The sequence below is a fragment of the Sinocyclocheilus anshuiensis genome, unplaced genomic scaffold (genome assembly GCF_001515605.1).
Source record: "Sinocyclocheilus anshuiensis isolate Anshui unplaced genomic scaffold, SAMN03320099.WGS_v1.1 scaffold224, whole genome shotgun sequence".
NCBI lineage: Eukaryota > Metazoa > Chordata > Actinopteri > Cypriniformes > Cyprinidae > Sinocyclocheilus > Sinocyclocheilus anshuiensis.
Window position 1 is genome coordinate 70,335 of NW_015558577.1, and position 24,846 is coordinate 95,180.

The 24,846-nt window shown below is 37.2% G+C and overlaps 1 protein-coding gene across 1 annotated transcript in view; it reads right to left on the minus strand.

Moving 5' to 3' along the window:
• LOC107679722 (unconventional myosin-IXa-like) overlaps positions 1-24,846 on the minus strand; it is a 133,487-nt gene that overhangs the window by 12,552 nt on the left and 96,089 nt on the right. Inside the window, exons 13-29 of the mRNA XM_016475361.1 lie at positions 23,483-23,624; positions 21,573-21,768; positions 20,283-20,396; positions 19,856-20,011; positions 18,337-18,403; positions 15,228-15,356; positions 15,093-15,132; positions 14,403-14,525; positions 12,168-12,248; positions 10,876-10,986; positions 8,505-8,630; positions 8,181-8,330; positions 7,094-7,392; positions 4,852-6,312; positions 3,681-3,768; positions 3,291-3,488; positions 425-525 (exon numbers count right to left, since the gene is read on the minus strand). Of these exons, the coding sequence (XP_016330847.1) occupies positions 425-525; positions 3,291-3,488; positions 3,681-3,768; positions 4,852-6,312; positions 7,094-7,392; positions 8,181-8,330; positions 8,505-8,630; positions 10,876-10,986; positions 12,168-12,248; positions 14,403-14,525; positions 15,093-15,132; positions 15,228-15,356; positions 18,337-18,403; positions 19,856-20,011; positions 20,283-20,396; positions 21,573-21,768; positions 23,483-23,624 (3,582 nt within the window). The remainder of the gene's footprint in view (positions 1-424; positions 526-3,290; positions 3,489-3,680; positions 3,769-4,851; positions 6,313-7,093; positions 7,393-8,180; positions 8,331-8,504; positions 8,631-10,875; positions 10,987-12,167; positions 12,249-14,402; positions 14,526-15,092; positions 15,133-15,227; positions 15,357-18,336; positions 18,404-19,855; positions 20,012-20,282; positions 20,397-21,572; positions 21,769-23,482; positions 23,625-24,846) is intronic.

Sequence of the window (24,846 nt, forward strand, 5' to 3'; positions counted from 1 at the left end):
AGAAGCACCATCATGGAGCTGGGAATCTGAAGGGTCTGAAGAGATTCTGGATGGAGAAATTGTCTCTGATCTCTTGTCAGGTGCTCTCTAACCTCATCAGGCATTATAGGAGAAAATTTAGAGCTGTTAAACTGGCAAATGGAGGTTTCAAAAAGTATTGAATAAAAGGGTGCCGTTAATTATGGCCAATGTGTATTACAGAAAAACATTTATTTCATAATGATATTTCCGCCCATTTTAAATTCTTATTATCCAATGAAAGGTTAGATTTTTGTGAATTTTTAAAATAAAAGGATTCAAAAGGATTAACAATGCAGATTCATTTTCACAGCCTTCTTTGAATCTACCATGTAAAGTAAATGAAGAGTAAAATTTAAAAAAATGAAAATATTTTAATCTCAATTGTTCTTCAAAAAACAAGCACCTTCCATCTCCATGAGAGTTCTTCCTCGCATCACTTTTACCCAGCTCTCCAGATGAGATGGTTTTATACATGTTCTTCTGCTCTTCATTGGCTGTGGCCGGCTGAAAGAGATCATTACATATATTATGCAAGAGCAAAGATCTCTAACTGACAGTTATTGGCAAGGTTTGTCTGTCAAAACCTTCTATAGCACAATATAAGCCGTTAAATGGACACTTTTTGCCTTTTCCTTTCACTTCAGCCACTATTTTCCGGTAGGTAGTGTCAGTTTAAAACATTTACAATGGGCACAAAGAGTAAGAACATGTGTTGCTCCTTAACATAGTCTGAAAGCACTAAGTGGTTAAATCAATTTCTTCTACAACACTAATGCACTAAAACTAACCAGTGGCACAAAATGAAAGTGCACATTAAAGATAGCATATGACTACAAAAAATAAATCTCTTAACTGTTAAAAACAAAAAAACAAACAAATAAAAAAAGAACAATAGTATTTAACCGAAACTAGATGGGTCATTCTACAAAACAGGTACCTTTTGCATAATTTAAATAATAAATACAGTAACTTATATTAACAGATATAAGTAACAGATATTTATAGATAAATAAAATATTTTGCATTATTATAGCCATTTTTCTAAACAAATCTAGCAACTTATTTACTCTCTCTCTCTCTCTCTATATATATATATATATATATACACATATTTGATTGAGTGATTATTGGAAAGAGAGGTACAGAATAAGAAATATAGAATATGCGCCATGATAGTTCCATTGCTTTAGTCTTGGTGAATTGTTGCAGAAGAGAAGACAGAACTAGATGTTAAAGCATGCAGTACTCTTTATCCAAGGTGGCAGTGTAAAAGCAGAATCTCGCAGAAGGTCTTGGTTGATCAGGAAGGAGCAACCTATAACTAGCATAGCTGTTATGTCTAGACAAGCAGCGTGGTCAGATTGTGAAGAGTGCCGTGGGTTAAACTTTACGCAAGATGCCTTTTTACATCAGGAAAGAAAAGCAAAATTCTGATGGAAGCCATCCATATCTGTGTGGCTGGTTCATGAACCAATGTCCTGAAGAAAACAGAAGTTCTGGGTCAAGTGTGACAAAGAATTATATCTACTATATTTTTGTGATGGATGAAAATGCATTAAAATTAGGGCTGTCAAAGTTAATAGAAAAACAAATGAGATTAATTAAATTTGTGTCAAGAAACAACTGTAAAAAAGGTTTTAATGACTAGTGAAAAATTAATACTGCTTTTGACAAATATTTATAATGTACAATAACATGGTTTTGTGTGATGTTACAGTACATCCAGACCAACAGGTGTCAGCATAATGTCCAAGAACACTGTTCTACTGGCCATTGCAACAAACAAAAAAGCTTGGGTATATTTTGGTTTGTGGCTAAAAGGGATACAGCTACGACTGGAAACTAACAATTAATTAATTTTTTTACCTATTAGATTGTGTTTTATTAACATCTACACCTACCCGTTACAATAATGCAAAAAAAAAGTAATTATTGTTGTATAGTGTATAGACAAAAATTACGCTACAAACAAAATATATATAGTTGTATAGACAAAAATTACGCTATATTAATGTGCGCATGCCTAGTAGCCGCAGCTGTACCCCTTCTAGCATTAACTGATATTTTGGGGAAAATATGCCCAGAAGTGAGTTAAATCTGACAAAATCTTTTCGGGAATGTAATGTAAATTAAACTAAACTATAAAATAAAATATAACAAAAAAATAAATAAAATAAAGCAAAATAAAAAATAAGAATAATTGTATATCACTTTTTTTTGTAAAAAATGTAGGTAGGGTGTTGGTTAGGGTTAGGGTAATATATTTATATACAGCTATTTATCTAGCTGTATATAAAAACAATAGGTGTCTATGAAATGTCCCCATTTACAGTAGATAGCTAATGGCGCTTTTCCACTGCGTGGTACGACACGGCTCGGCTCGCGTTTCCACTGCAGTTTAGTATCGTGTTAGAGTGGGCGGGATTATTCACATGTCGTTAGTTGCGCCGCCTATACTGCCGCGACTCCTGAAAAACGTTTTCGTTCCGCGTCGCCCATCAAGCTCTCGCTGGATCCACTCCTCTGCTATCAACGGAGGAACGTCTGTACTTCCTCAACAGACAACGAAACAGCCACTTTCTGGTTGTTAAAAAAAGGTGCGCTCATTCAAAACAGTTGCGATTGATACTTCGCTGGCTGTGCTGATTTAAATCTAGCGGTTCTGTTGTGTTTGTGGTGCAAGTTCAGTGGTAGTAGTGTAGTAGGTAGTGACGATTCTCTCCGGCCAATCCGTGATCAGCAGAGTTTACACGTCACGTTTTGGTAATGGTACTGTTCACTTGGAACCTCAACCGAGGTGGTACTAAAAAAAGTACCAGGTACCAGGTACTGTACCCAGTGGAAACCCCCCCAAAAATGAACCTTACCGTGCCGTACCATGCAGTGGAAAAGCGGCAAAAGTAAACTACTGTATGTATGTATTGAGGAAAATTCTAAATTTAAGATTAATCAGTATTTTTTCAATATATATATATTTTTTATCTATTGACAGCCCTTAATAAAATGCAAATGATTCTTTGCATTTTATAATTTATTTGTACAGTATTTCTATGTGGATGCAGAAAAACACCTGCCATCACAGATGAGAATAGTTTTCAAAAGGTGTTTCAGCATCTGTGGTTGAAGACTATGTCCTTCAACTGGATAGGGAGTGTAGAAGCGTTTCAGGTGGTCAGTAAGGCGATCTATCAGCTTCTTCTGGAGGAGTTAGCTGTAGAGAGAGATCTTGCTGCTGGGCCTGCTTGCGCTAACACAGACCGTTAAATTACCATTTCGGAGTCACTGTGACAAGCCTCTAGTGCGCTCTCCTCTGAGTCCTGCTTGGGGAGGGGTGTGCCAGGAGACAGAGGGGTCTCATCATACTCCTCCTCCTCTGACTCCCCCTCTCCCATGGCGTTTGAACCACGGGTCAAGAAGTCTGAACGTGTCCGTGCCATTCGGGCTTTTTTATGACCCGGTCGGCCAACCTAATCAACCAAATGATAAAACAAATGAAGATGCTTCCCCGTACATCAAGGTCAGGTGACCCCACCAAGGCCTCATGAGGCAGAAAGAGTTCAAAGACAAATGTATTCAGTAATGAGGAAAAAAATCTTGAGGTTTGTGGAAAGCTATTTAAATCTGTCATGACCTAAAGTGTCAATTGCTACATCTCTCACCTCACTCTTAGCGGATTTGTAACCCAAGAGGCTCACTTCATTCTGGACTCCTGCGGTTTTCCCTTGATTGGCTAAGTCCTTATCCAACCTAAAACAAATTCAAGAAGTTCAAGGTTTAGATTACTCAAAAACGAAAACGCTGCCATAATTGACTCACCTTTATATCGATCCAAAACCATATGAATTCCTTTCTTTAGCTTTGTGTGCAGAATAGACCGCAATTTAAAGTGATTATTCACTGATCATCTTCTCTTTAAGCATATTTAAAGATGGCATCTTAGGAAGTTTCATGATAGGCTTAAAGGGTTAGTTCAACCAAAAATCAAAATTCTGGCATTAATTACTCAACCGCATGTCATTCCAAACCCGCAAGACCTTTGGAAGACGTTCATATTCAGAACACAAATTAAGATATTTTTGATAAAATCTGAGAGCTCTCTGACCCTCCGTAGACAGCAATGCAACTGCAATGTTTCCAGGTCTAGCATCGTAGCAAAGACATCGCTAAAACAGTCCATGTGACATCAGTGGTAATCAACATCGTAATCAGTGCTGTTTATGTTGATTACGTTCTGGGGTACTCTCCAAAATGGCGAAAGACGGTAACTCGGGAAGAAGAATTGTTAAATAAATCATGTTATTGTTTTCTTTGCGCACAAAAAGTATTCTCGTAGCTTTGTAAAATTACGTTTGAACCCGATGTCACACGATGTCCTTGCTACGTTGCTGGACCTGGGAACATTTCAGTTGTGTTGCTGTCTATGGAGGGTCAGAGAGCTCAATTTGTGTTCCGAAGATGAACGAAGGTTTTACGGGTTTGGAACGACATGAGGGTGGGTAATTAACGACAATTTTCATTTTTGGGTGAACTAACCCTTTAATATTAACGACAGCTTAAATTTGTCTGTTTCTCACACAAAGCTAATGTCTGACTTCAGAAGACTTGGATAATAGTGGAAAAGCCATATGGACTATTTTTATTTTTGAAGCCTGACAGCTCCAGGTATCCCTTTTCATTGTATAGTAAAGGACAACTTGGACATTTAATTTTTTTGCGTTCAGCAGAAGAAAGAAAATCAAACAGGTTTGGGAGGTGAGAAATGATGATCATTTTCATTTCGCGATGAACTATTTAGTAACCTGGCACCCTGAGGTCAAGCTCATCACTTACTTTGAAACCTTGGCCTTCGGAGAAAAGAACATGTTTCCAGGCCTCTCGGACATGTTCATGTTGACATTCTGAGTGGACGGTTTCGTATTTATTCTCCTTCTGGCCTCATCCCCTCTGGATTCCAGGGTCAACTTCGGTGCCCACCCTTCTGCTACATTGCGACGGTCTTTTGGTTGGCCTCTGAAAATGGAAGGAGCAGCTTCCTTTTCCGGGACCAGTGGCTGGGAGCTGAGGTCAGGCTCTGGCTGAGCTAAGGGAGCAGGGCCGCTGTCTGTGAATGGCTTTCCTCCTGAACCTTCTTGTCTACTCTGCTCGATCCTTTGCTGAGCTTCAACCCTCTGCTTCTCATACCTCTCCCTCTCATTTTGGGAGAAAATCTCACGTTGTTCTTTCAGGATGTGCTTCTGCTGACGGATCTGCTCCATCAACTCTTTTTCAATTTGCTGCTGCTGATGTTTCTGACGCTCTTCTTTTTGCTCATTAAGCTTCTCTAGCCTTTCCAGAACATAAAGGCTTTCGCTGCTAGGCTGTGCTGGGCTTGGTGGCTCGCTGGTCTGGGCGGCACTGTCTTTGACCTCCGGAGGCTTCACATCTGCTTCATTGAAAAGGCTTTCCTTCTGCATACTAATAACCACGACCATAGGTCTCCGAGTGGACTCCTTCCTGTCTTTAATAGGTTTTCTGAGGCCATCAGGGCACGGGGTGGCAGAATTCATGGTGGACTTCACAATTAGAGAGCTACTTTCTAATGGAGGGGAGTAGAAAGTTGGGAGCGAGTTCTGCATTTTGGGAGGTTCAGGTTGACCAGCTGGTTTTGACATTATATCAGGTGCTGGAGTGTCAGAGGGCAAAGCGGACTCAGGAATGTTGGAGAACACATCGTGCTTGTCAGGTACAGAAGGAGAACCAAGGTCCTCTGGTTCGGCACAAGGTGCCTTGTCTTTGAAATAGTCATCTACATTAAGTAGCTCAAAGCTGCCCTTGGAGCTCTGGCTGTCTGGAGTACCCTGAGGAGTGTGAGGGATCTCACTGACCAGCTCCATTGACCAGCGCCTTTCTTCCGAAGGAGACGCGCCTCCAGTGGAGCGTACCTTAAGAAGCTCCAAGCTGAATTTGGCCTGCTCCAACTCTCGCATCCGCCGGCTCTCCCGTTTGGCCCGGGTCCTCTGGTTGGGATCCTCTAGAGTCTGTGGTCTTTCTCGGATTGTCACTTCAGATGTCGGTTGTACTGCTGCCGTACCCTTTGTAATCTCTGGCACCAGCTCTTCCAAAACATCATCTCCAGGCACCTCTACTGCAACAATGAGGGTCTGTTTGCTCCCGTCCAGCACCTCGCTGGAGTCTTCCCATATACTTTGATCCAAACCCATGTCTCTCAGATTGCCCTCTTCTGGTAACAGACTGATCTTTCCATTTGGCATCTGAGTGGATTTTAAGCTCTGCTCTTGAAGTTCTCTAAATCTGAAAATTTCAAAAGACTACTTCTTAGTAGGAAGACAGAATACATGGTTAAAAAAAAACTGTGTAGTGCTTTTCAAAATCCCCATCAGCTTTGCAGACAATCATGATGCTAATGTCTATAATAGCTTAGTATCTTCATGCCTGTCACATTTCACTGATTAGAGATGGCCGATTATATAGTTTACATTTTGTAACTATATAAGCATTCGAGCATTTGAGATTGGCTATATATATATTAGTATATATCACATTAAGTGAGTATGCTGTATATACAGTGGGTACGGAAAGTATTCAGACCCCCGTCAATTTTTCACTCTTTGTTATATTGCAAAGTTGGATGTACTGCATTTCCAACTTTATATAAAGGGCTGTGCAATAATATAGTTTACATTTTGCAATGATATAAATTATCACACAGCTGAGATTTGATATATAGTACATGTTGCTTTATGTAAGTGTACTGTATGCATGCCGTTGGATGTACTATATAGTAAATACAACTTTTAATTCATCGCTGGACAATAATATTGTTTACATTTTGCAATGATATAAACAATAAAAATGAAAAAACAACAACAACAATAAAGGTTAGTAAACATCCTTCTAAACTTTAAGTTGGTGTTAAACCAACCAGAATTTTGCTTGGCAGTCTACCACTATGAACCCTGTATAAAAAGCATTAGAATGTTGATTGGTGTAACCCAGACCATTATAGAGTTCTCCCTGTATTATTAGGCAATTTATTTAAACAGAGCTGTACCTCTTGTAGGTTGTATCATACCTCTGCCTTGCCAGATAGCCTCTACCCACTGCTTGCAGGCGGATGGTGATATCCCGCTGCCGGAGGTAGAGCTCTCTGGCCCTGTGTCTTCTCCATGCAGTCTGGATCCGAAGGGCTGCCCGCCCCCGCCAATACTGCCTCCAGGTTCTCTGGATCACCACAGCTGCCTCCCTCCACAGCAGGAGTCTGCGCCTCTCTTTAAAGCCTCTCCAGGCCGACTGGATACAAACCGCTGCCCCCTGCTGGACATACTCAAACCTGCTGTCCTCCTGTGAAGACTGACAGCTCCTCCACCAGTTCTACAGGAAACAACACAACACAGTGGGGATTTAATAAAAGATTTACTCCAAAATATTTGCTGTAAAAACGTATGTTTTAGAATAGACAGGAATATACTTTTTCACATTTACAAAAAAGTCTTATTAGAAAAATTAATACTAAATACTAAAAAGTAATCTTACTAAATAAGAATACTTTGGTCAAAACATGGAAATGCCAAAATGTAAATCTAAATATTTATAATATTTCAAAAAAGGATCAATACATAACTGCAATCAGTCCATCCACATTTTTTTTAAACATCCTTGAGTGTTTGACGGAAAAAAATAATTCACCTTTAGAGTTAAAATAATATTTATTTAATACTAAATCCTTTATTTCTGTAAGTGCTTCCACTGTTTACATGTCAAAAGCCTAACCCAAATACCACAGACACGGTTCCCACACCTTCTGCCCAATGAACTTCCATTAATTTTCAGTCATTCAAGATGGACATTGGTAAATGATTTTTTGAAATCATTAAAATTTTTTATAAATAATTTAAATAAAATAATTAAAAACTAAACATGTTTAAATAAAGAAATATTTGATTAAATTTTCCCCTTAAACTATATATTTTTTTATGCAATCCCAATTGAAAAGAACATCTATAACTTTATATCTATAACTTTATCTATATATCTATATCTATATCTATATATATTTATTTATTTATTTTTCTCTCAATTCCAAATGAAAAAAAAAAAATCGATAACTTAACATTGTTTATTTAAAAAAAAAAAAAGTAAAAAATAAATCTTAGCGGTACCTGTATCTGGGAAGCAGCCTGTCTCATTCTGAGGAAGTTCCTTCTCTCCAGAAGAGCTCTGAAACGTCGCTGAAGATTAATGATTCTACGCAGCACCTCCTGATGGAGCAGGTCTTGTAGCCGCTGACGCTCTGTTTCACGGAGGAACACCTGCCGTACACATGCATAGACAAAGAGACGCGTCACATGCATGCAATACTGTACATTTCCAACAAAGCTAACCATGAATGGACAGTATGTGTCATCCCAAAGGCATCAGAAAAAGTTTGACTCTAGGAATTTAATTAAGTCCTATCACTGGCAAAGGCTGAGGGTTGATCATACCATGGTACGGCCCACTTGGAACCCTTCAGGAGTGAGATCCACCTGGTGCAGGTACCGTCTGATAGCTTCCTGGCTGGCCTGGTTGGAACCCTCTGGTAACAGCACATGGAAGTGTCGAACGAAGTCCTGGAGGGCATAACACAGAGACTTTTTTTCTTGATGGCACACACACAAAAAGTCATTCACTTTCTAAAGCATCCAGGAAGTGACATTTCTCATTAAGGCCTTAAAACTGGGCAGATTTCAGAACACTAACATCACTGTGAAGGCATGCCTTATTGAAGTCTCCGTCGATGCAGCCCACTGGGGGTGGACAGTCTGGGAGGCAGATGCCGTTGTGTATGCAATTATTCCTGGCCACTTTTATTGCAGACTATAGAGAGCCTCTGTGAAGTCAGCTAACTACACCAGCTTCATATCTTACAGAAATGACTGGGGGCAGAAACACTCGGGCTTCATAAAAAGACACTTGAGCACACATTGTCAAGATGGAGAACTTAACAAAAAATAAGTCATTGCTAAACAGTTGCTAGAGCTGAGTGGTTGTTAGCACATTGCTAATGTTTGCTAACTGTAATGATAGGTGTTTACTTACTGATTATTAGAGGCTATATTACATAAACTTTTTATCTTAATTCTTGACTAAAGATTTGAAAAAGTGAAAGTGTGGCTTAAGGATCTGTATTTTTGTGTCCATTCCATTTTTTATTTATTTTTTAACCACAAATTAAATCCAGAAATACATGCATTTCCCTTTTTATGGTACTAACACTCATTAATTGAATAAGCAGATACAAACCCATTTTCCTTATATAACATTATTATTTCTCCTATAATCTATATTTTTATTTTAATAAAGTGTATATTTTATTTTGTGAGAAGCATGTTGTTTGTACAGTACAATTTTGATATTCAGCTTTAAATAAAAACACCATTCTTTTATAATTTCTCATGTCATGTCATGGATAAAAAAAAGAGAAATGGATGCAAAAGTACACATACCCCTCAAGTCCCACATTCATGTAAAGGCCATTTTACACGATACCCAACATAAGAAACAGTAATAGTGAGGCTTGCCTTAGAAAACACTTTTAATTATTGAAAAGAGAGCTGATGATTTGAACTATCAGTCATTAGGGATTCACAGTGTGTAAACTAATCCTATTTGTATCATCTACATCAGTGGTTCCCAACCCTGGTCCTGGAGGAACCCCAACACTGCACGTTTTGCATGTCTCCTTAATCAAACACACCCGATTCAGGTCATCAGCTCATTAGTAGAGACTTCAAGACCTGAAATTGGTGTGTCAGAGAAAGGAGACATGCAGAATGTGCAGTGTTGGGGTGCCTCCAGGACCAGGGTTGGGAACCACTGATCTACATGATGCTATTTGTCTGGGCTGAATTCACAGAAAGTGGCCAAAACAACAGAATCATCCCCAGACAGCCACACCCAGGAAAGGAACTGAATAACTAGAAACAATGATTTCAGCTTTGGAACTCCAGAAGATGAAGATAGGGTCAGAAATTACGCTGATCCATGTACAACATCATTCAAAAGTTTGGGGGTCAGTAAATTATTATTATTATTTTTTTTTAAGAAATTAACACTTTTATTGAGTAAGGATGCATTAAACGGATCAAAAGTGACAGTAAGGACTTTTAAATTGTTATCAAAACATTTGATTTCTTTTGATCTTTCGATTTAATCAAAAATTCGGGAAAAAAATGTATCACGGCTTCCACAAAAACGGTTTACATCATTGATAATATCAATAAATGTTACTGAAGACTAGAGTAATGACTGATGAAAATTCAGCTTTGCATCACAGAAATAAATTACCCTCTAAAATATATTCAAATTAGTGCTGTCAAACGATTAATCACGATTAATCACATCCAACATAAAAGTGTTTGTTTACATAATATATGCGTGTGTACTGTGTATATTTATTATGTATATACAGTATAAATACACACACATGCATGTATATATTTCAGAAAAATATGTTAGGTTTATATATTAAATATATTTATATACAATATAAATTATATGAATATAAATATATACATATTTATTTATTTTATTTGTAAATATTTTCCAAATATATACTGTATGTGTGTATTTATATATACATAATAAATATACACAGTACACATGCATATATTATGTAAACAAAAACTTTTTATTTTGGATGCGATTAATCGCGATTAATTATCTGACAGCACTAATTCAAATAGAAAACAGTTATTTTAAAGAGTAATAATAATTCAAAATATTACTGCTTTTACTGTATTTTTAGTTAAGCATTAGAGACTTCTTTAAAAAACATTAAAAAAAAACTTTACTGTATGTGTGCATTAGTCTCACCTGAAAAGTGTAATTGATACTGTAGCCAGATTGTCGGATACGCACGGTTTCCAGCATGCCTGTGTAGCGAAGCTGTCTCAGCACCAGGGCATCATTAAAACGCAGAGGGAGCTGAAAAGCAGCAGGGATTTATGTCAAACAATAAACACAGAAATGTATATAGTCTATAAATGATATACTGTACAGTAGGGCTAGGCGATATAGCTAAACAATTTATCAATGATATATTGTTATCGTTCGATATCAATAGTTATTGACATTTTTATAACCTTTTTTAAAACAAAAAGCAACAGAAATTTTTTTTTTTAATTTAACCACTGTATTTATAATTAACACAATTTATTGAGACAAACAACAAATATTTTTTGTTTTAACAATCAAACACAATAAAACTTAAACATCTAATTTCTAATGTTTTATATGCACATTAAATAGGTCCTTATTGTATAGGTCTAATTGTCTCCCGAGGCCACAGGAGGGCGCAATGAGCAAAATAATGCAGCGCATTTAACAAGTAACTCTATAAAAACGTGCATTACGTCATGATACAGATGATACCACATGATACAGCATCATGTATTTATGCATTGCTTAATCCAAAGAACCGAAGCGCCATTCACACAGATTGCATTTAAAAACATATGAGACGCAGTGAAAAGGAATAAACCTCCACAAATTTGCGACGTGTTTTCTAAAAGTTTAAACTGTTTTAACTTTGCATGGCTTTCTATACATCTCTTCTGTGAGACGCTAGTGCAGCAGTCATATTTGCCCATCTAAAAATGCGCTGAATATACGTTCTGTGTGAATGGCTTGGTTTCAGTTTTAACCCATTCAAGATCTTCTCCGCATTGAGCTTCTATATTTCTCTAATATTTTGAATGAATAACGCAGCAGCGGCGCGTCTCGTGGGCTAGACTAACAAAACATTAAAATGCAACAACGTCACTTACATAATTATCACCGCATCTCGCGCGCCACTGATAACGCTCCCTGATGCACACCTAACATTCAAATGCAAAAGATTATTTTAAATTCAACTAATATTCATTCTTTATTCACAATCTCCTCATCACAGGCAGGCACAGCACTCATTTCAGCATGTGTTCGTGTTTGTGTGTGCTGTCTGCGTCACTCATAGTACGTGCCTATATCGTGTGCTATATCGAACAATTTTTCTATCGATATCGAAGAAGGTGTACCGTCGATAAATATCGATACCGTTTCATCGCCCAGGCCTACTGTACAGTATGAGTGAAATTAATACAAAACATTCACATGGACTCACACACCTTTTCGGCATTTGATCGTATGCACTTCACAAAGTATGGCTCTGACTGACCCAGCGTCTCCATCAGTTTGTTGAGAGAGGCCTTAAATGAAGTAAAAAAAAAAACGGAAATAAATTAATAAATATGCATTTGTTCAGGTTAAATGATATTTCACATTAGGGCACAACGTACATGGCAGAAACAAGCTGTATGTTGTCTGCATTACTTTAACTGGCTGAATAACACATTGGGCTATAGTGTTCATGAAGTTCAAATTGTTCAAATATCTTCATTTTCTTATGTTTCTTGACTATAAAGGTAAATCTCACAAAACCTGTCAAGAACATTTCACTCCATAAGAAAAATTAACATTTAAAAGAAATAAAAAAATATATTCTAAATGGAGACAATGATGTCTATTTTAGAACTTTTAACTATAACTTCCAATATTTTAAATGTCATCCTGTAATATGACACATATATACCATTCCAAAATAGCAAAGAATGTACATATAGCACCTGACATGCTAATGTTCAAGATCTTTGAAAAGCCTTTGTTGTGTGTGTTTCCATGTCTGCATCTCTCTATACAGAGGGAAAGCGGCTATTTTGGCTGTCAGGAATTCACTCTCCCTTCCCAAAGTGAGAGCCACACAGAACAGGATGTGGGAAGTGAGGTCATCCACACATTTGCGCAGGCCTGCTGCCAGACGCCCCAGAACTGCAGAGCGAGTGAATGTTTACAGCTCTCCGTCTCAATCTGAGACACTAGAGGAAAATGTAATTCTTAGCCAGCAGAGTGAATTGTCATACAATGCTGCATTTTTACTGCACAACTACATTCATTTTCATGTCACATGGGATTGGAATTTTTTTTTAAACAGATTTCAACATTTCTCTTTGCAAGTATTCATTTAGCAGATGAATGTTGCATTAAAAAACCTGGAAATACTTTAGTTTTTTTTCCCCAGCTAGATTTCATAGCTAGATTAAACTATGAGAATCCATTACAAAATAAGCATTTCTATGTTTTAATGTTTAGACAAACTAAGGTAAATATCACCTTCCATTCTGATTGTCAAATTATGCAAAAAGCATGAAAATATTATTTCATTATATTAGTGCTGTCAAACTATTAATCGCGATTAATCGCATCCAAAATAAAAGTTTTTGTTTACATAATATATGTGTGTGTATTGTGTATATTTATTATGTATGTATATATAAATACACACACATGCATGCATATATTTTGAAAATCCAAAAATCCTTCCATGGTTCATGTATATCCACTGTTGTACACTGTTATTATTTGAAGTAAATCAACTAGAGAGATAGAAAAGTCTATTTTACGAGAGTTTAATGTCTAATTTAATTGAATTTATTTAAGACCACAGGACCAAAAGTGACCATAAATGTAAAACCCACAACAGCGCTGACAACAGTAATACACAGTAATACGCAGATGCTCAGCTAATTCAATAGACTGTAATGCGCATGAGTTCAAGCTCTGGGTAGGTAAGGAGATCCTGTCCAGATAAAAACAGCCATATGTCAAATACGTACTGCATCACATGATCTAAAATGTCATGAATCATAGACTTTCACAAGCAGGTTTTTTTTTTTTTTTAGTAAAACCAAAACAAAAGAGCTTGGGAATGACAGATCAAATAAAAGTGTTATTGTATCAAAGACAGACATGATGTCATTAATTTGGGCTTTTTCTGGGGCAAATAAAACAGAGCTGTACAGGGTGGAAATTACACCATACTTACACAACACAGACATGATTCAGAATACTCTTAAAGGGGTCATATGATGCAATTTCAATGTTTCCTTTCTCTTTGGAGTGTTACAAGCTCTTGGTGCATAAAGAAGATCTGTAAAGTTGCAAAGACTAAAGTCTCAAATCCAAAGAGATATTCTTTATAAAAGTTAAGAGTCAACCATGCCTACCTAAAACGGCTCGTTCTAACATGCCCCCACATGTCTACGTCACGATGTGGGAAGATTTGCATAACGCCGCCCAAATGTTCACGCAAAGAAAGAAGGCGTAACTTTTATTCCCGCTGTAGTATTGTTGTTGCCGCCGCCGCCATGTCGTGAAGGCGCTGTGTGTTTCGTTGTGAAAGCAAAACTACTTTGTTTGGCCTTCCAAAAGAAGACGATATATCCGCTTCGTCATGCCTGGACCTGATCCATGCTGGTCGCTGAGGAAATACATCAACTTTGCGCTGTGGAAGATAGAGATCTGACCTGGAACTGGGCACTGATACTTGGGGGTTTCTTCTTCTTGTGGAGGTGCAGCAGGGACTTTGTGATGCGATCGTGTAACGTCAAGTTACTCAGGTACTTCAGAGACTTGACATCCAGTAAGTGCTGCAGAAACATATAGACAGATGAGACACGCAGTCAGTCAGGCACAAGCTTACAGAGACTAGTTAAAGGGGTATTTTGCCCAAAAATCTGAATTCTATCAGCATTTACAGAACCTCATGTCATTACAAAACCATATGAACTTTCATGGAACACAAAAGGAGAAGTCAATTCTGTACATGGCAATCACAGTTAAAACAAAAATCAATGTAGTATCCTAAAAAAAAAGTCACATAACGCAGCTAGAAAGCTCCAAGAAGTACTAAAATAGCCACGAAGGACAAAAAAATTACTGATATGATACAATACTCCAAATATTCTGATGCCTTATGATGTGCGGGAAAAGACAAAAATTAAAAAATGAATTTACTTGACTTCTACATTGGTCAAATTTTATTAGCACTTTTGGGCATTTAACACAACGCCATAAACTTGGACACTAAATATCTCATAAAAACAAAACAAACATAAAAAATAAAAAAAAACACAAAAACACCAGATATTGATGACATGGTGAGTAGCTCATGACAAAAAAAAAAAAAGGAAAAAAGTATGTTATGGGATTCGCACCTTAGGAAGACTGGGCTTCATTTTATAGTTTTTATTTCTCCTGAAAAAAAGCATAAATAATAGTGGTTATGCTATTCCAGTAAACTCTTGTATTTGATGACAGTAAAAGTAAAGAGCTGTATGACAGAATCTCACATAAGGATGCCGTGGGCTCGCTCCAGGAGTTTACTGCTGGTGGAGTTGACAAAGATGCCGTCCTCTTCATTGAAGGATCCAGCAGAGGACAGAAGGTTTTGTCTCCCAGGACGCCCATTCCATCCCTCTCTGAAAGGGACAGCAAAAATATGGATATTAAACACACATCTCACATCTCTAACTCTCTTAACTGCAAAAAAGCACAACAAATTGACTGAAATATCTAATGTTTGACTTCAATCATTCTGGAAACTCCAAAGACTGAAAAGGCTTCAAATACATTTCCTCTGATTCAACATGGTTTCTTTTTTTTGTATGTACAATATAGAGCAGGATAACTGAACTGTGTGGAACCCCTTAGTTGCAAGGTACAATACAAAATACAAAACCCAGCCAACAGGTATAGATCTAGGTTTTTTGCAGTTAACAAAGCAAGTAGCTAATTAAGCCTTAGTAGGGTAGTACTTCTGTGGTAAATCTTTGTCCAACATCTATAACGCCAAAACAGCACTTTATATTTAGTAAATCAGACTGAATACAGACAATTATATAAGAAATGTATGTTACTGTTTGGTTTCCATGTCGATTTATTATCATTTGAACGTAAATAGGGATGTTTACAAGCACTAATTTTCATCAGCCGTTCTGAATCCAATCAAATTTAAGATTCTGATTCCAATTTAAGATATACTGTATCCATATGAACCCTGAACATTGCAATCTGATTCACATATTTGTTCAGAGTGTGCAGAGAAAGCCACTGTGGTAATGTCACTTGAGCTACTCGTTTTTGCCTTGATGACACATCTAAAAAGAAAGTTGACATACTGTATGTGTCCGAAGTTTTTGTAGTTTTTTTTTTTAAAGCAAATATTTAGCAAATATTCAGTCGCCTCCACTGACCAGTATGTAAGACTTGAACTTTAAATATATATACACATTAATAACACATTCAATTTATGTAAACATGCAACATGGCACTGCTCATGTGTGCAATGTATTTTTGAATCCAATTCATAAAATAGTCATATTCAGCCGTTTACATGTTTGTTTTTCCCTGCTGATAAAATTATTTCAGGTCCCTTCCAATCTAATCAAAGTTTCGTTCATTTCAAGCTCATTCGAACTGATTAAAGTGTTTACATGAAGGCTTTTCGGTTCAGTTGAGCCATCAGTCCGATTATAAACGGTTTGGGAGCATGTAAAAACAGCTACTGTGGCTTATCTGCTCATGTACTGTAAATTAGATTTTGAGGCAGTCGAGTTTGTATAAATAACCATTTTATAATTCATACCTGTTAAAGGAACCATTCAGTATAGTTATTCCGAAATCACTGTCTTTATAGTGCTTCAGCAGAAATATTATCAGTGTGAAAGCTCAATGCAAGTATGCACCACAGACACAATGTGTTCTTTAATTAACTCAAATGAACATTTTGATTTCGGTTTTGGTAAAAATTTATTTCTGTGCATCACTACTGGCCATGTGATGTCAACATGATGGGTTTTGTAGTTTTTTTTTTAAAGCAAATATTTAGCAAATATTCAGTCGCCTCCACTGACCAGTATGTAAGACTTGAAATTTAAATATATATACACATTAATAACACATTCAATTTATGTAAACATGCAACATGGCACTGCTCATGTGTGCAATGTATTTTTGAATCCAATTCATAAAATACTCATATTCAGCCGTTTACATGTTTGTTTTTCCCTGCTGATAAAATTATTTCAGGTCCCTTCCAATCTAATCAAAGTTTCGTTCATTTCAAGCTCATTCGAACTGATTAAAGTGTTTACATGAAGGCTTTTCGGTTCAGTTGAGCCATCAGTCCGATTATAAACGGTTTGGGAGCATGTAAAAACAGCTACTGTGGCTTATCTGCTCATGTACTGTAAATTAGATTTTGAGGCAGTCGAGTTTGTATAAATAACCATTTTATAATTCATACCTGTTAAAGGAACCATTCAGTATAGTTATTCCGAAATCACTGTCTTTATAGTGCTTCAGCAGAAATATTATCAGTGTGAAAGCTCAATGCAAGTATGCACCACAGACACAATGTGTTCTTTAATTAACTCAAATGAACATTTTGATTTCGGTTTTGGTAAAAATTTATTTCTGTGCATCACTACTGGCCATGTGATGTCAACATGATGGGAGACATTTCTAGGACACCAATAGTTTCTAGGCATAAAACTCACTGGGAAAAATCTGTCAAATTAACCAAACGTTAACCCAAAAAAAAAAAAAAAATGGCAAGGAGGCGACTAATTTTATGACAATATTCTTTGTACAGGAGGTCACTGGAGCATGTGGTCGTGGACTGTGAAGAGCAATTACCCATCAGCCTAGGGCCTGTCCTCCAAATGAGCAAATAACTCCAGTCTTACATCACACAGGAAGCAGCTGCTCTTTTCTGGTGTTTAATGGTCACTTAGTAACCCAAAAAGTGTGTGGGGTTGCAAAACAGATTAGGGGGACTTTACAGTGCAACAAAAGCGCTGTTGTGAGCTCGGCTCTTGCCACTTGTTCTGGATATCAAGACTAATCTCAGTGCCATGCAGTCATTAACAAAGTATGAATAGGAGAAGGCCGTGGGTCGTCCTCTGGGTATCTGTGGAGTCACTGCTCTAACTCTACACCCACACGGAGAACTTAACAAGCCGTGTGAATACTGACCAGGGGCTCATCGTACACGCTTCATTTCCCCCTCCGAACAAAAAAAAGTGCCAGGACACTACAGAGGGGATTTCAGAATCTCGGCTACTTACAGTAGAAACAAATAATACGCAGGTTCTCCAGGAAAATATTATCAGAGCGCTAGCAGAATGTCATGCTGATCTCATCAAAGTGCTTGTGGAATGAGATATGCCATACACACCTTCACCGGAATTATTATTATGGGGAATATAAGCTGTACTGTACTGCAAAATTTGTAGAAGTTATACTTATCATTCACAAAATCTGAGGTCACTACTGTAAATATATATAGTGAATAATAAGCATTATATCTTACAAATTTTAGATTTAGACATTTTTCATGTCCACTGTATCTGTGAGGGATACAGGACAGGATGGTGGTCATATGCGAGGTGTTCTCACCGTTGATTGAGTGAGTTGCTTCCCTGCAGATCAGATAGTGGAGTGCAAGGATTCCTCCTGTTCACACCTGAAACAGAGCACAAAACCTGTACAACCAGACTGCCCCAAGACACATGGGTAATATGGAAAATGAGTGAGAGTTTATGAGAGGACTGTGTAATGGTTCTCATGAGAATAAGGCTGATGATACATGGGGCAAATTTTTGAGCAATTTTGCCCAACAACGTTTTTTGAGCAATGTTGCTTTGGCACTTTTCCATTGAGAATGGGTAACAAATTTCTATCTGGATACTTTAGATCGTGGAGCCTGTGTTTCACCTGGTTTCCCGTTGATGGCAACATTGCTCAAAAAGTTGCCCCATGTATCATCAGCCTAACAGGATGTGATGTTGATTAATTCACTGCTGTTGATGAAATGAAACATTTAACCATTTGATTAGAAGTGAATTACTTGAAACATGCTTATGTGAATCAGTTACATACAACACACACCCCCACGGTTTCTGGGTTCATACATCCACATACAAAAACACCTGGAGAATTTAATTGTAGCACAACTAAAGCTGGGTGATATATTGAAAATATACCATATATTTGCAATATTTTTGTTGGCGATAAGATATATAGTCGTCTTATTTGTTTGTTTGTTTTTTATCAAGTTTCCTTAAAATTTCCTTAAAGGATAGTTCAGTAAATATTAAAAACATTTTCATTTTTGAGTGAAATATTCTTTTTTTTGTTTTGTTTTTTTTTCATAATTACTGCTTCCTCAAGAGCATCATGGTTTTAACCACATTTGTAAAATTGATCATTTTACGAACCAATTCTTTCAGTTTTTCCATTTTCCATGAACAGGTCCAAAATGATAGATTTGTCAATTCATCACTCGTTATTACAATACATCAGTATATTAGTATATGTTCAGTATAAATAAATACAAATAATATTTATTCTAATTCTTCCTTGTGTTCATTTAATGAAAAACAGTGAAGAACACAAACTGATTTTTTTTATTTTTTTTATTTTAGTGAATTTTATTCATTTTAAGCCATAGTCATAAAATAGGCATGTACTGTGGGTCACGCTAAACTCCATCTAAAACCATTTTAAACTGCATTTTGCAAGCAGCTTTTATGACCTTATTAATCATCAAAACAGAATATTTATACTTTTAAAAATGCATTTGTCAATTTAAGAGAAAAACTGTGATTTAAATGTATACCTGCACTTATACATTCATACAAAAATATAAACCTAACCTAAAATACCTAAAATATAAACCTAATACACACACACACACACACACACGCACGTACGTATATATGTCAATTACTCATTTTGAGATCTAAAATATATCACTATTTTGAGATATAAATATAGATCTCTTTTTTTTTTTTCAATTATATCACCCAGCCCTAACTACAACAAATTCATTATGAGGGAAAGTTTCTAACAGGTAGGAATCATAAATCTTTTTTTTTCTTGTGTATTTGTGTGTATAGTCTGCAATCTGAGCTACCTCCATCAAGCAGACCTATTGTGAGCCCGCTGTCCTCAGAGGGCAAGAGAAATGAGTGTGTACTCTGAGCTGGAGCGGTGCTGGGGCGCGAGTGCTCAGAAAAGGGGCTCCAGTGAGGGGACAGTGGTGGGCTGCCAGAGAAGCATGCATGCTGGACTGAACCCATAGAGAGGACTGTTAGTGAAAGACAGGTGCCCAAACTGACATCATGCAGGAAAGCAAGACAGGTGCAAGACGGATGGGCAGAGACATGAGGGCAAGTCTTGCCAGTTTCAGCTCTGAATCAAATCAATGATTCTGTTATATATATGTGTATCTGCAGAGGTATGTATTAATATAGCCGTAACAGTAAAATTTAACGGGGTCCTCATGTCTTGGCCCGTGGTGCATGGAGTGAGGAGACGAGATGATGGAAAGGCAGCCTTACTGTATTTCTCCTCTTTGCACCTCTGCAGGATCTCTAAGCTTCTCTGATGCACAGGGTGATGCAGAAAACTAAAGCTATCCACACTTTTCACAACTGGAGCAGCAGCGTCATGCCCTTAGGAAGCCAAAAAACAAACAACACAAACAAGAAAGAGAGAAGAAAGAGAAAAGACAGATTAAATAGGGAGAAATAAGATGTGCTTGTCTATGCGAAGCTAAATGTTTACTATCGGTATAAAGTCTGGTACACATGACATAGATTGAATATGAATGTGATTTTTGGTGTTCACACTTAAAAATCAGATTTGGGCCACAGTGAAATGCAGTGAATGTGATCTATGTGAAGGGCAACCCATAAGGCAGTGGGCAGCACATACGGTTTAAACTAGATTGCTGAAACACCACCCTATGTGAGGTATCAAAGCATTAATATAAACCACTAAGGTTCAAACTGTTGTAATGAAAGAAAGGCACATAGATACTGAAGAGCTGGAGAGCAGGGCAATAGAAAACAAGCAAGAGGAGCTGGGCTAACATGGCATGGTTCACTAGCCAACATACACACAAAATAGCGTATGTTATATATATATACTTCAAGTCATGACGTCTAACTGCTTTTTTATATATATATTCTTTCCTTTCTCTTTCTCCTTTTGAAATCTTTGAAAAAACTGATTAAACTCTTTCAAAACTCTCTTTCAAAAACTGCCTCCAAAATTTTGAATAGTAGTTTATACCTTTTTAACATAATGACAGTACTTAAAGAAAAAACAGTGTTACAATATGCGACAGCATGATATTCTGTGTAACAATTTAAATTTTAGCTTAGCAGGCTAATTGTTTTGCATACAATACTAACGTTAGCTAACTAAAAAAAAAAAAGATAGTTTCCTTAGACCAGCTGCAGCTTCACATATTTAATGCAACAAAATTTAAAATAAAACACATTAAACTAAGGAGTTTGATGGTTAGAACTAAACTGATCAAGATCAACTTGTTTGATTTGTAGTGAGGCACACAACAGAACCCCAAAAGCAGTATTTTTAGCCAATAGAATCATTTATTGATCCAAGAGGGGTCTTGGATTTGGCACAATAAGAAAATATAGATATTTTTAAGCTTAAGGTTCAAGGTTTTGAACTGTGTATTCATATTTACATTCATTTACACTGGTACAGTGTGACAAGTATTGCTTAAGAATCCGTCATACAAACTACAAACATGTGATCAGAAAAAAAGTGCCATTTAAAAACAAAAGCAATACAAAAAGTAACCATTTCATTTGACTCACCGCTGCGTTTCTCCACATGTCTCTTCCCAGCATCCCTGAAGGCTACCATGGCTCTGAAATAGGCCCTGAGCACAGCCCAGCGGAAGGTGGCCACTGGGTCAATACCGATCAGACCACAGATGAAGGCGTTCTTACTGCTCTTGAGGAGCGCGACGATGTCTGGCCGCATGTGGTCCGTGTTCTTCTCTCTGAAGTCCTGGGACAGCAAGTCATACAGACAGTCAGATAACTGCGCCGTTATTACATCCAACTCTATTAGCAAACAATACAGGCTCATCTACTCAATAAAGCCAATGAAACATAAGTGAAGAGAGAAAGTGAGGCCTGCAGAGCTCCATTATGTAACGCATGAACAGAGGCTTTATATTGTAAATAAGAGGATCAGCTACTCATGACTGTCAAACTCTGCCAAACTTAAGCCGGGTGTACACCGTGTGATTTTTTTCTGTCTTTTATGATCGGTGCTTGTCAAATTGTATGTTATGACTTACCTTGGATAAAAGCCAATGCAGAGAAGCCAATGCATGAACGGTCTTTTAAGACAGAATATTTGATTTTAGGAAAGTCTACAGTCATGATTGAAAAACCCAAGCAAATCTTTATGTTATTGTTGCCAAAAAGACTTTTATATATACAAAAAGGCTTTATGAAAAATGAGTGTGAAGTTCCTGATCTTTCAGTGTACTAAAGGTACACATTGCCGACCTTGATTTGTTTAACATAAAACGGCCCAGAGGGCCAGTCGACCAGCATAGGATGCTGGGATTTCACACAGTTACTCATTACTGTCATGTTTATGGTGCCATGAGCAACAAACTGAGTTACTCATTACATTCTATAAATATACAGTCATGTGACAAAGACATCACAGCCTCTTTACATTCAGTGTTGTAGAGGTCACAGCGCAAACAGCTATCAACTATGTACAACCAGTGACAGAATGGTGACTGCATTTTTGGTAGAATGGTAACTGGGATTTTGCCATATATATATATCTGGATCAACATCTTTGTTGGTCCCAACATTCATACTAGGGTGTTTTCAAACCTGGTTTGTTTGGAGCGTTTGTTTCAGAAACTGGCATGTTTTCTCCCTTGGTTCGGTTTGTTGAGGCATATAGGAACACAGCAGTCACGCTCTAATCCACATCAAAAAATCAGTCCAAGATCATCTTAACCAGGTGGTCTTCGGTCTGATTGAAAACAAACTCTGGAGCGGTTTGCTTGTAGTGAGAAAGAAATCTAACCCAACTGACCAACAAACTAAACTGTATCAAATCAATCAAATCTGTTACAAAAAAAGCATCAGTCTACTCCTGTAAATGAAAATGGTTGAAACCAAAATGCACTTCTTCATCTTAAAATATATAAATATATAATTTATCAGTTGGAGCAGACATCATTTTCATGTATGATGTTATGAGCGGAATCCCAGAACATAAACAGGTGCACTCTGACCAATGAGAGGACCGTTTTATGTACATGTGACTTGCATTTACACATTTTTTGCAAGCTTTGAAATTATACCTTATGAAAGCAAACCGAACTACAGAGAAAATGCGACATTCTAAGAATTTAAGTCCCTGTTTTGGAACAAATCAAATGATCTACAAGTCTGAAAACAATCCTAAAATCTCACTGGTTAATGTTTCTATTAAAATCTCATTTGGTAATATTCCTATTAACCAATCAATCAGATCATACTGTTGTCTGGAAATGTGGTACTACAAGCTACTGAATCAGGGGATACTGTTTTATAGTTTTTCCACACATTGCTGGTGCTTGTTTATGGTTTACAATATGTTAATTGTATGAGCTATCTGACCTACAGGTCACATATTGTTTTTGTAATTATGATATATAAATCCTAAAACCCAAAGAGGCCTGTGTGTAGCTGCATAAAGCACTGACCTTCACTCCATATTTGACTTTCCCTGCGTAGTGTTTAATGATGAAGGCTGGCTCCATGACTGCAGGAAACTCAATATAGCTGTTTCCCTCATGCTGCCGCTTGAACTTGTCCAGGAGGGTCTGATTGGTGGCCTGTGGAAAGCTGTAATACAGGAGGAAGAGAGTGCATTAGAAGGGCCATTATACAATATATATTGTATTTCAGTGAAAGCGCTGCTCAGGATTTCACTTTCGGTACATTTATTTCTTAGTTTTTTTCTTTATTTTATTATAAAAAAAAAATTTCAGTTTAATTTTTTGTTTTAATGGGGCAAACATTTTATTTTATTTAAAAATATGCTATTTCTATTTTTGTATATTCCTTATAAATTATAAAAAAGCTGCCATTACTGTGCTCTAAGGCAGCCTGCTGTCCAACACAAGTTTGCTGAGGTCCCCTAGTGGGCCCCGGCCCCTTGGTTGAGAACCAGAGAGTGAAAGTGGTCATCTAGGGAGCATGACCGGGTTACTGAAGACCGTATATTATAAACCTGTGCTGTTCCTCTGGCCTTGAGAAGAATGAGAGCTGCTGCCAAAACTTCAGCAGAAAAGCAACACAGCCACAGGAAGAGGAAGAATAAGACATTAGAGATTTGAGCTATGAAAAACACTGATGTGGAGATTCAGGTTTCCAGCTATTTTAAGCAGAGGGAACCTTACTCTTTTTTTTTTTTTTTTTTTTTTCTGCCGCTTGAACTTGTCCAGGAGGGTCTGATTGGTGGCCTGTGGAAAGCTGTAATACAGGAGGAAGAGAGTGCATTAGAAGGGCCATTATACAATATATATTGTATTTCAGTGAAAGCGCTGCTCAGGATTTCACTTTCGGTACATTTATTTCTTAGTTTTTTTCTTTATTTTATTATAAAAAAAAAATTTCAGTTTAATTTTTTGTTTTAATGGGGCAAACATTTTATTTTATTTAAAAATATGCTATTTCTATTTTTTTATATTCCTTATAAATTATAAAAAAGCTGCCATTACTGTGCTCTAAGGCAGCCTGCTGTCCAACACAAGTTTGCTGAGGTCCCCTAGTGGGCCCCGGCCCCTTGGTTGAGAACCAGAGAGTGAAAGTGGTCATCTAGGGAGCATGACCGGGTTACTGAAGACCGTATATTATAAACCTGTGCTGTTCCTCTGGCCTTGAGAAGAATGAGAGCTGCTGCCAAAACTTCAGCAGAAAAGCAACACAGCCACAGGAAGAGGAAGAATAAGACATTAGAGATTTGAGCTATGAAAAACACTGATGTGGAGATTCAGGTTTCCAGCTATTTTAAGCAGAGGGAACCTTACTCTTTTTTTTTTTTTTTTTTTTTTTTCAGAAGAAA